General features: G+C 40.5%; 1 protein-coding gene across 1 annotated transcript in view; it reads left to right on the top strand.

Moving 5' to 3' along the window:
- LOC132846622 (pro-neuregulin-3, membrane-bound isoform) overlaps positions 1–12132 on the top strand; it is a 270076-nt gene that overhangs the window by 228648 nt on the left and 29296 nt on the right. The window contains exon 3 of the mRNA XM_060871314.1: positions 7491–7564. Within this exon, the coding sequence (XP_060727297.1) occupies positions 7491–7564 (74 nt within the window). The remainder of the gene's footprint in view (positions 1–7490; positions 7565–12132) is intronic.

The following is a 12132-nucleotide window of genomic DNA, read 5'->3' as shown; positions in this document are numbered from 1 at the left end:
TTTCTTTTTTAACCGATACGTGTCTTTTCACATCCTCTCAGGTGCCTTGAGGTGCCAAAAACTGCTAAATATCAGGATTGTGTGTTGTTTTGGGCCACGTTAGCTTTTCATTATAACATCTTTAGCGCTGTGGAATATCAAGTGGCAGGAATGACAGCTGGTATACCGTGCTGAATAAGGACTTATCTGGGCGCTTGTTTGTGTGTGATCTAGAATGGCAGGCGTCAGCTGCTCGTCACGGTGGGTGGCTTAATGCTGGAGGCAGGTATGAAAGTAACCATTCCCCATCATCACCGAGGGACTCGTTCACACCAGGCGGTTTACGCTCTCTCTCTCTTCCTCTCTTAGAGCTGGAACGTGTACAAGTTGGCCCAGAAAAGAAAGGATTACATACAGGTACATGAGTCCCTGTGTAGCTTTTGGCACAGTGAGGGATTCTCGGTCTCTCTCTGTAAGCCATGGGCATCTGTCAGGGCTGCAGTAAGCAGAAAAACCATTGCTGGAGTTTACTCCTTTGAGCTTTAAACTAACACAACGGCCAGATGGAGTCTGAATTCTGCATCAGCCTGGACCTCATTAATGCCATCAACAATACACACAGATCTGAGACATCTTTCTCTCTATCCCTCTATCTCTGTCTGTCTGTCTGTCTTTTGTCCGCTGTAACATCTAAAATATCTATCAAGTTACCACCCACCTTATCACCCTATCACACACATAATTACCGATATTTAATAATTACTCTCCTTCCTTCCTTCCTTCCTTCCTTCCTTCCTTCCTTCTTTCCTTTCCCTTCTTTCCTTTATCCCTTCCTTCCTTTCTCTCCTTCCTTCCTACCTTCTTTCCTTTCCCTTCTTTCCTTTATCCCTTCCTTCCTTTCTCTCCTTCCTTCCTTCCTTAATTCCTTTATTCGTTCCACTCTTTTCCTCCCTTCTTTCCTCCCATCTTTCTTTCTTTTTTTCTTTTTCCTTTCTACATTGTATATGTCGGCATAATTTGGAGTAATTACACACACAAGGTGTTTGCCTTTTTATGAGTTTTATTAGCAATATTATCGGATGATTCACGTTTCGCTCTAACGTGAGATCCGATCCACGTATCATCGTTACTCCAACGTTCAGACTCGAGACATCCCGTTTCTGTTATCGACTTTAACGTCTGAGTGCCGCCTTTCATCTACGCCGGGCCGTAATTATCCCAGATCCTGAACTCTTATGTGTGTGGCTATGATTTCACATTCACGAAGGAACCAGCTGAGGCTCGACACGGAATTATATTAGTCTGTAATTTAGTCACTTCAAAACATAAGGATTTCAGTAAAGCGGAATGTGTTTATTTTATTTTAGTTTTTTGTTCAAGTGCCTCGACGACGCTTCTTCAGTTTCGAGTTCGTCTTCTTGGGCCAAGTGGTATCATGAAGAGAAAAGGATTAAAAGAAAGAATTACAGAGAGTGAGAGAGAGAGGAAGATTTAATCCTAACTTATATAGTATTTTTTTTATAACTGCATCATTCTATTTTTTTCTTTTCCTATTTTAACGGTCTACCGCTTATCCGAACTACCTCGGGTCACGGGGAGCCTGTGCCTATCTCAGGCGTCATTGGGCATCAAGGCAGGATACACCCTGGACGGAGAAGATGAATGAATGAATGAATATTTTAACGGTTGTTGTACAATTTCCACTTTTTTCACTCGTCTAATTTGAACAAACACCACATTGAACATTTACATATAACTTCAACACCAATTACAGCAAGGAGAAACCGATTGCACTGTGAACAGAAAATCTTCAGTATTTAACTTCAGGTACGCTGATGATGACGTGAACCCTGTAGCTGCGTTCTGAATGAAATCATCATAGACTGTTTCTTTATGAGAAGTCCAGGCGTAAGAGAGAAGAAAAAAAAACTAGCAGGCAGAACGTCTTGTGATGGTGATTTAGTGCCGATCGAGCCGAGTTTCATCAACAGCTCACTTGCTCAACTGCTCTTTCTCTTTCTCTCTCTTTCTCTCTGCAAGCTGTCTCTTCTCCTATCAGCTCCTGTCTCTCCAAAATGCAATCTCCCAGTGAACCACAGCTTCAGTGTTTGTTCTGAAGTTATTTTGTGTCCAAATAAACGACAGAGAGAGAGAACCTCAGACAAAGAAATGACCAAAGGGCAAACTGTCGCTTTGTCATAGATCTTTGTCTTTAAAACCACCAGGTGGTGCTAAGTGGAGACTATAAAGAATTTTTATGTCGATATTTGTGTACGTGTCAGCAAATTTGTATACGCTGTCCAACTGGAGCTGTGATGGAATAGTGTGTTCAGATCTCTGGTCAAACCTGGGATTGTTCGGGTTATCTTTTATGAGTTTGCTCAGGTGCTCAGAGCCCTAGCAGCTTTTAGAGCCTGTCTATAGCTGGACATACTTTCCTTATACGCAATTCTAAAAACCTTTATTTAGTTTTTCTCCACTTTTGCTTGAGGTTACAGGTTTCTCTCTTGAGGGCGTGAGTAGCTATGACTATTATACCACGGTGCAGGTGTTTTGTCTCTAACCTTCTGTAATCGGATGGGGCAACAGTGTCTAATGTGCTAGTGAAGATAGCGCCTATGCTGTTAGTCATTACATCTAGATCGTTTGTGTTTAAGGGTACAGTAAGAAGTCCAGACAGATCAGGCAGGTTATTTGTGAATCTGTCTTTAGTGGTTGGAATAATATTTCTATTGAGTCGATAACGTGGTGAGACACAGTTAGTCTGTTCTACAGGTAGTGTGTAGATTATGAGGTAATGGTCTGTGATGTCATCACTTTGAGGTACTGTATGATATCTATATCAGTCACATCTATTCCGTGTGATATTATTAAATCTAGCGTATGATTAAGACGATGAGTTGCTCTAGTGCTATCAAGATTTGAACTGTTGATGAAAGAAAATCTGTGTCAAAGTTGTTACTATAAAAACAATCACAGTCTGCTACTACAGAAAACGCCTGACCAATCAGAATCCAGAATAAAAAGACAAGCGAACACACCTAGTCATGTTGCTAAGAGACCACAAAGAGTAAATCCGCCTGTTACGAAGATGTCTAAACATTTACCGTTTATTTTTTTTGTGTTTTATCTGGAACATCTAACATAGAAGTCAGTGCGTAGATTGTTACTATAGAAACATTCATTTGTCTGCTGCTAGAGAATACCATTCAACACCTGACCAATCAGAAACTAGAGCTGAGCTACAACATTTTGTAGGCATAACGATTTGCGAATGCTTCCTGCGTTCATGTCTGTCGTGTTATCTGATGCTTAACAAGATTTTATTGAGGTGAAATAACTAACGAAATACAGAGTCAGTTAATTATCTATTTCTTTTTCAGTCAGCGTCTCATGTTTGTAATTGTGGCTCATCTCGACAGTCACAACAAGCGCTAGTCGATCATCTTATTACTTCGATTATCATCAAAACCGTGTGGCGTGAAGCGAAAGATGAGAATATCAGAGAGACGTCATTAAACAGTTAACACTTCTTGTATGGACAGAAAACAAAATACATTCAAACAGTTTTATTTATTATTATTGCTTTGTCTGGGTCGGTGTTAGGTTTCATATGTTATGGTGTTGTTTTCAGTCAAAATAAGTCAGCAATCAAAGGGTTTTAAACAGCGGCGTAAGTCCTACAGACGGACAAACGTTAAACAAATCTTTTACTTAAAAGAGAAGTAGTTTTGTTTGAGAGACTCTTTGAAGTCGATGAGACACACTGAAGCTTTACATTCACCAACTTTTCAACAGCTTTAAATTGACGGGGGATCTGTGAAGACTCACAACGTTCACACAACGTCTCGCTAGTTTCTGCTGTATAATATTAGTATATAGTATATATAGTATTATAATCATTATAAATAAATAAATAAAATGACTCAGTTACTCTTGACTCAGTTACAGGTTTTTGTTGAAATGTAGCTAGAAGGACGACTCGGTTAAGGAGACCTTTGGATGACTTTTCCACAGCGTCAGAAATCAATGCCTTCCCCGTTGCTCAGGTCGGAAACAGATGCAGGTATGAAAATGGCTGTGAACGCAATTTTTCCCGATCCATAATCTCTGTTTTGTTCCAGCGGCTATTGGCCGACGTCACGTTTTCAGCACGGATCAATGACCTCTTTGTGCTTTTAGTGCTTTGGCATATAAATCCCTCCAAATGGCCGGCAGCAACCTGTGTCTTATTTAATGCCAAGGCAACTTTAGAAAATGAGATCAACAGGGCCACTCGCTCACCTTTCTGGAGTAATCAGATATTTAATTGTCATTGTTAGCCCTTCACATCAGGGTGTCTAAGTATTCACTCCGGAAAAAAATGCTTTTTGTTTCATCAGGATTTTTTAAGAAATGTAATATTAAGTCTGATTATATTGTGTAAGGGGGGCACGGTGGCTTAGTGGTTAGTACATTCGCCTCACACCTCCAGGGTTAGGGGTTCGATTCCCGCCTCCGCCTTGTGTGTGTGTTGTTTGCATGTTCTCCCCGTGCCTCAGGGGTTTCCTCCGGGTACTCCGGTTTCCTCCCCCGGTCCAAAGACATGCATGGTAGGTTGATTGGCATCTCTGGAAAATTGTCCGTAGTGTGTGAGTGAGTGAGTGAATGAGAGTGTGTGTGTGCCCTGCGATGGGTTGCCACTCCGTCCAGGGTGTATCCTGCCTTGATGCCCGATGACGCCTGAGAGGTAACCGAGGTAGTTCGGATAAGCGGTAGAAAATGAGTGAGTGTGTGAGTGTATTGTGAAAACAATAGTATCCGTTCTATTTCTTCCTAGAGAAGAGGACCAACTGATATAACTTAAAACATTAAAGCTAGTTAAAAGCTAGATAGACTAGCTACACATTCTAGCTAGTTATCCAGCTGGTTAAAAGTATCTCTCTACTTGTTCCTTTCAAAGCTCCGGATCTTTATCTAGAGGTTTCATCAAGTGGCATCTATCAGAAGGAAGTGGAGGATAAACGATTCACCCAACAAAACTGTATATTCTGTAATAATGAATACATAATCAACTCGACCTCACATGACATCCATAACAAAAGTGATTTTGTTGTATTTTATATAAATGATTTTAACGGGAAAGCTTCGACGAACATTATACATCTGGCTTATGCGATTACTCATGAATTTTCAAAAAGTCCAAGTTGGTTAATTAGGCCGTTGTCTGTTTTTTCCATAAATTTTGCCACATTTTATTACCAAATTCTCCTTCAGTCACTGTGTAAAACGCAGCCACGTGGCTCTTTAATGGTGATAAACAGCACTGAGTCTAGTCATTAGCGGTGCATACTTAAACACACATGTTCTCTTTACATTCCCAACAGTTTGACAGCTGCGTTTTAATCCGTCTCCAGGCACAAAACTCACTCTTTTATATCTATATATATATATATATATATGCTTCACTCCAGAAGCAACTCCGGCACTCACCACTCTCTCTCGTGTTTGTTTCGGTTAATTAATGACTTTGGTGTTAATTAAAAAGGCGAGCAGCACTCGATGCATCCCGCCATCTTGAGAAAGAGCAGCTTGTGTATGTGGATGTGTGGATGAGGAGATAGAAAAGAGAAGGCCACATGCTGCGTGAAACAATCGGATTTTACCCAAAGGCAGTGCGGCAGTGGCAGATGAGGCACTCAGCTACAAGACCTATCAGTTTTTTGAAATCCAGAAAGAAAGAGAAGATAGAAAGTAACAGAAATTAAAAATATGGTGCACAAGACATTGGAAAAGAGAGAAAGAGAGTGAGAAGTACATTATATGAGAGAAAGAAGGGAAGGATTTCGAGCATGTGCCACAGAAAGTTAATGACAGACTCAGACAGACTGACAGACAGAGAGCAGACAGAGATACAGAGAAAGATGATGAGATGTAGAGAGACAAAAAAAGACAGGAAGAAGAAATAGAGATACAGAGAGCATGAGAAATGGAAGAGATGAAAATTAGACAGACAGATAGAAAGAAAATGTGAGACAGGAGGATGGAGAGGCAGAGTGTGAGACAGAGAATGACAGAAAGAAAATTAGAAGCGGGGGTAGAACATAGAGAGAGAGTGAGAGAGAGAGAGAGTATTAGAGTGCATGAGACATTGAACAAGTGAAAGACTAAGATAGAAGAAGAGAAATGAGATAGAATGAGATGCCCAGCAGGGAGACAGATGGAGAGAGACATGCAGGCGGAGAAAATACTAGGTGGCGAGATTAAGAGTGACAGAGACACAGACAATAAGAAAGAGAGAGAGAAAGATAAGCAGAGAAACACAGGTATAAGCTGCTGAGTAACAGAAATATGTTCTGCAGAGCTGCATGTCATGTTTCAAATCAGGAACCTGAGCAGCGTTGACTGTTGTGTAGCTCACAGTATATAGTGTGTACTGTGTTGGGTAGTGTGAGTGGATAGTGAAGGATAGTGTAGTGGATAGTGAATGGATAGTGTAGGGTTTATAGTGTGTAATAGATAGTGTAGTGTTTGTAGTGTAATGTTAGAGTGTGTAACGTATAGATAAAAGTGTGTAGTGCACATTGTGTAGTGTGTTATGTGTATAGTGTTTAATGGGTAGGGAAGAATGTGTCATGAATAGTGCACAATGCGTATATTGTATACAATAATACATATTGTGTATCACAGTGTGTAGTGTGTAGTGCACAGTGTGTATATTGTTTAGTGTGTATTGTCATACACAGTGTGTATTGTGTAATGTTATTGTGTAATTTGTAGTGCACAGTGTGTAGTGCAGTGCGATGACTCCTGACCCTAATGACCGGGGAGGTCTGATTTTATCGTTCTTCTCCACCTCCACTCGATCCTTTTTTAATTACTCTGCCGCTCTCAGATTCACCAAGCCGCTCCACAGACTCCTTCGTGTGTTCATGTCACATTATGTGTTGGCGTGTATTAACGCACCTGACCATATTTATATCATTATCTCTGTGAATCTCATCGGTATTTGTGCTCCATATTCCCAGCACTGTAAAGTGGGCGTGGTCTAAAGCATACCGTATTTAAGAACGACTATATTACACATGACGCTGGCCTTCTGTGATTGACCCTTCTTCAGTTCCTGACTCCCAAACTGCTGATGCAAATGAGGGAGAAAATTTAGCATACGATACCCGTCTGCGCCGTCACCCATCTGCTTACGGCGTCACATTTTCACGGAGGATGACGTTAACTGACACATAACACTGCTTCATCAGCCGCAGTGGAAGTAATAAATTATTCAGCGTTGGGAATGTAGCACTAGAGCTAGATGTGCTTTATTACGATCTATTTAAAGAAGCAAACGATTTAAACCAACTCTGGTCTAGCTGACGGTTGCCAGATTTGTCGAATTTGCATATTATATGAATACGGTTTCTCACTCGACGCTTCCTTTCACGGGTCGTTTGTGGCGTCTTCGCTTACTGAGTCATAACCGGAGATGAATACTCTGAGTCTTGTATGCTAATACTTTTTTCTGGTTTCTTCAGGTGTAAAGAAGGCTTCCAGGGCATCCGCTGTGACCAGTTTCTGCCCAAAACAGACTCCATTCTGTCTGATCCAAGTGAGTGTCCAATCTTATTCCTCACATCCACACATTCTGCCTTTATACAAGAGTGTTGCGTATGATTACATTTCATTTAGAAACTAGTATGAATGCTTTATATATATATATATATATATATATATATATATATATATATATATATATATATATATATATATATACATATAGAGCGTTTCATCTGATCTGTCAAAATCGCCATATTATTATTCCTAGCTCATTATAAGTCCAATGTATTTTATTCATAAGGAGAAGTCCTTAACGCACAAAGATTTGGAAGATTCAATGGCGCGTTCGTAGCAAGGATCCGTGTTTATTGGCAGTTCACATTATTTACACACTTTTCATTTATTTTGAATGCATGAAAAACCCTGCGACTCGTCTGCGATACGTCTTTCTGCTAAACCCAAGGTTAACGTTTGAATATTTACTCACACGGTAAATCCGTCGCGTATCTGCCAGGAGAATTTTTTTGGAATTTGTACACCGAAGCGATAATTTTCCAAAAGCCAGAAGTATTTCCTCTGTGGACTGGATTTATAGAGCTTGGGGAGCATTCATTCATTGGCGTGATCATACGACGAAATCCTCAGGGAAGGATGTCGCCTTGTGAACACACAGGAGAGCGAACAAACACAGCATTTCAAAGTCGTTTGGCAAATTATTGTTCTGTCAGGAAAGTTTTCAGGACAGAGGAGTTTAAGTGCTTGTCGTCTTGTCGAATTAGCTTTGAGAGAAAAGGTCGAGGGAGAGAATGACTGTTTTCAGCTGCTACAACAGCCGTGACTGCAGGAAAAACCTTTTCACAAACATTCCACAACTATAAATGGATAATTAAATTTAATTTTATTTGTGTAGCACTTTTGACAATGGACATTGTCTCAAAGCGGCTTTATTATAGAAAGATAACTATTATATAACAGATCAAGATTAATATTAGACGTCTGTTTATATGTGTTTGTATTTAGCCCTAATGAACAAGTCTGAGGTGACTGATGCGTCTACGGTGAGTAGAAACTCCCTTAGGTGGAAGAGGAAGAAACCTTGAGCGGAACCAGACTCAAAAGGGAACCTCATCCTTATTTGGGTGACACTGGAGGGTGTGATTATAAACTGTTATAAACATCAGCGAGTGTTATTATGAATAATGTCCTTTCTACAGTCAGATACAGTCTGATAATTGTGTAATGATGAGGAGGTTGTTGTCCTTGGAATCTTCTCACTGAAGGTCTGCTGAAATCTTAAGGAAGTGGAACACAACTGGAGGTTGCACATTGTCTAGATGCCTCAGGATCCTCACAGGGTCGATGCCTCTAGATGCCTCAGGATCCTCACAGGGTCGATGATCTTCATAAAGAGGAACACAACTGGAGCTGACATGTTGTCTGGATGCCTCGGGATGAGCAGAAAAATCGAAGCGAGTGGAGAGGAATTAGCATACTGTAGGAATTAGATGACTGAAAGATTTGCTTAGAAAGATTGAATGGAAATGTCGAAGTGTTTAAGGATGAAGGAAATAATTACCATCAGAACCTATGTACAAGCGAAAGGGTGAATTAGCTCTTAATTGTTGTTCTAATCAGAATTGCTAACCTTCATTCAGATCATTCACAGAACACAGCTTGTGCAATACCATAACACGTTAATCATAACTGTCAAGACTGTAAGAAAGATATTACAGAGGAATTATCATGGACACCAGTGAAACGTGCTCGGGAAAATGTCAGAGCGCTAAAATCATCCACAGCGCACGTCAGGAACATCAGCAGGGACACGACTCGTCTCGTCTCAGGGGAAGTGAGATCACGGATGTGTTTAGAACAACCAGTTGATGATTCTTATTGGTGTGTAAAAGACATCATGCTCAGCTCATATGTTTCTTAATCTGAACAAAATATTTGGAATGATCTTGTTGGCACACTCACTCGCTCATTTTCTACCGCTTATCCGAACTATCTCGGGTCACAGGGAGCCTGTGCCTATCTCAGGAAACCCCCGAGGCACGGGGAGAACATGCAAACTCCACACACCCTGAAGGTGTGAGGCGAACGTGCTAACCACTAAGCCACCGTGCCTCCCCTTGTTGACACACAAGTTGCCTTTATCCTCTGAATACAGCCTGCAAAGGTGGGTTCTGCCTTCCCTTCGCCATAACACTGCCTTCAAATAAATAAATAAATAAATTGTATGTTGGTGAGGAATGATCTAATTTCTGTAATATTTGCCCCTTATTACAACAGCAACAACATATTATTATTATTTATTTATTTTTTAAGTACAGCTTTTAAGCTCACAGCCATGCGGAAGTGGGCGGAGCTAGCAGTCGCTAAACGAGAAAGATTTTTCAAGATGGCCGACGACACTCCGGTGGGCGAGACGTCTTAGAAAAGTCTTTTAATTTAGCCCTCGCTGTATGTCTTATTTTACATCATCAGGTAAAAATCCCTAAAAAGTTAGAGTAAGTAATAACAAGTCTGACGTCATTAAACCCCTTTAAAGTACATACTGTACGCAAGAGTCCTGAACACCTAATGCGTAGTGTAAGTGTATTTGGGATGCAGCTCATAGGGATAACCTTCGGCGCCACCGTGGTTGCAGTTTTGTAAGAACGCCGTTACCAAAGACGATTTACATTTGGAAAGAATAACACAGGAAATCCATTTTGATTGCGGCAATTCGTCTGCCAAAGCCGCGCACGTTTCCTCTCATTCAAACTCATGGGATATTTATGCAAGGCTGCAGTAATGGTTTTAGATGGGCCAATTACTGTGAGATATGGAACGTGACAGCTCGCGGCCTAATGATCAAAATGTGAATTATATCCTGATTTCTAATGCACTTTCTGTCAGAGCGACGCTCATCTTGTTGACAAGCAGTAAATGTACCATATATACACATATAGAAGAAGGTGACTTCCTTGATTATTGTTTTTTTTTTCCCTCATGTTGCTAGAGAACCAACCAGCTATCTTTTTTTTCTCAAGAAATCCATTTCTGACACAGTAATTCATTTAGTTTCCGTCTGGCATCGGTGCAAAAACATCACCGAGTTTTTGATGTACAGCAATCAGCCGCACACCTGCAGTCTAAAGCACTGGATTTTTAGTGCATCGAGCTTATCGCATTTCTGTTGCATGAGACTGACAGCTATACACGTTCAAGTCGCCGCCGTGCAGATATCCGTGAGGCAGAAACGTGTTCAGTTTATCTTTACAAGTCTGGTGAAAATCTCATTATGTTGGAAAAAAACTAAAATGTTTAGAATTTTGTTGTTCATGTCTCAGCTGGGGGGCACGGTGGCTTAGTGGTTAGCACGTTCGCCTCACACCTCAGAGTTGGGGGTTCGATTCCCGCCTCCGCCTTGTGTGTGTGTGGAGTTTGCATGTTCTCCCCGTGCCTCAGGGGTTTCCTCTGGGTTCTCCGGTTTCCTCCCGGACATGCATGGTAGGTTGATTGGCATCTCTGGAAAATTGACCATAGTGTGTGATTGTGTGAGTGAATGAGAGTGTGTGTGTGTGTGTGTGTGCCCTGCGATGGGTTTGCACTCCGTCCAGGGTGTATCCTGCCTTAGTGCCCGATGACGGCACAGGCTCCCCGTGACCCGAGGTAGTTCGGATAAGCGGTAGAAAATGAGTGAATGAATGAATGTCTCAGCTGATTACAGCTTAAAATTTCTGTTTCAGCCTTGGTTTATAATTAACGGCACTGAATTCGTTTATTTTTCTTTCTTTTTTTCAAAGAGAATTCTTTTAAAAAAAAATTCAATTGTCTTTTTCATTATTTCATCCAGGTGGATAAATTTAAAATGTGCCAATAATGGCGTTAAAAATAAAACTATTTTTGTTTTAATCACTCAATTCCTCTAAATTAATACAATTAATCTCCTAACAGGAAAGATATTAAAATATCAATTGTTTTACTTGTTAAATACAGCATTTTTGATGTTGTTCTCATTCTTATTACTCATCTCTGGGACTGAGCTGTTAGCGATAGAAACAAACAGTGTATTCTAAAACTACTGTTCTGACCAATCAGGTGTGAGGATTCAGCTGAAATATAACGCATCATAACTTTCAACCTATCAAGAGCCAGTATGCAAATCTTTTGTTGTGACATCATTTTAAATTGTGTCTGCATTTATTTAGTTTGTTTGTTTATGTATTTCCCGGAAAGTTTTTTTTCTTAATAGCATGGATGTCTTTATAGCTCTTGAAACCTTCGACTTCTGTAAACTAAAGGCTGTTTCTTTGTGCAGTTATAAACCCTTATGGCGACGGGGTGGAGCTGGTTAGTTTGTAGCTGTAGCTGCTCGGAAAGCCAACAAAACCTCTCTGACTTGATGAGCTTTTAAATCAAGAGCCTCAGGAAAAAGTCCACCAATGAAGTAAACCTTTGTGGAGATGCATTATTTAGTATCTATTTAAGTTCCTCGGTTACTGATTGCTTCATCGCAGCTCTGTTGGAGTTGATTTTCATGGAGTAGCTCCATCTCGGCATGATTTTTAGCCCAGTAATAAATAAATGAAAAGGTTTCTGAAAGGAGATGAAAAGATGGAAGGTCAATAAACA

Source organism: Tachysurus vachellii, chromosome 6, assembly GCF_030014155.1.
Source record: "Tachysurus vachellii isolate PV-2020 chromosome 6, HZAU_Pvac_v1, whole genome shotgun sequence".
NCBI lineage: Eukaryota > Metazoa > Chordata > Actinopteri > Siluriformes > Bagridae > Tachysurus > Tachysurus vachellii.
Note: the sequence above shows the minus strand (reverse complement) of the source record. Positions and strands in the feature narration are given on the sequence as shown.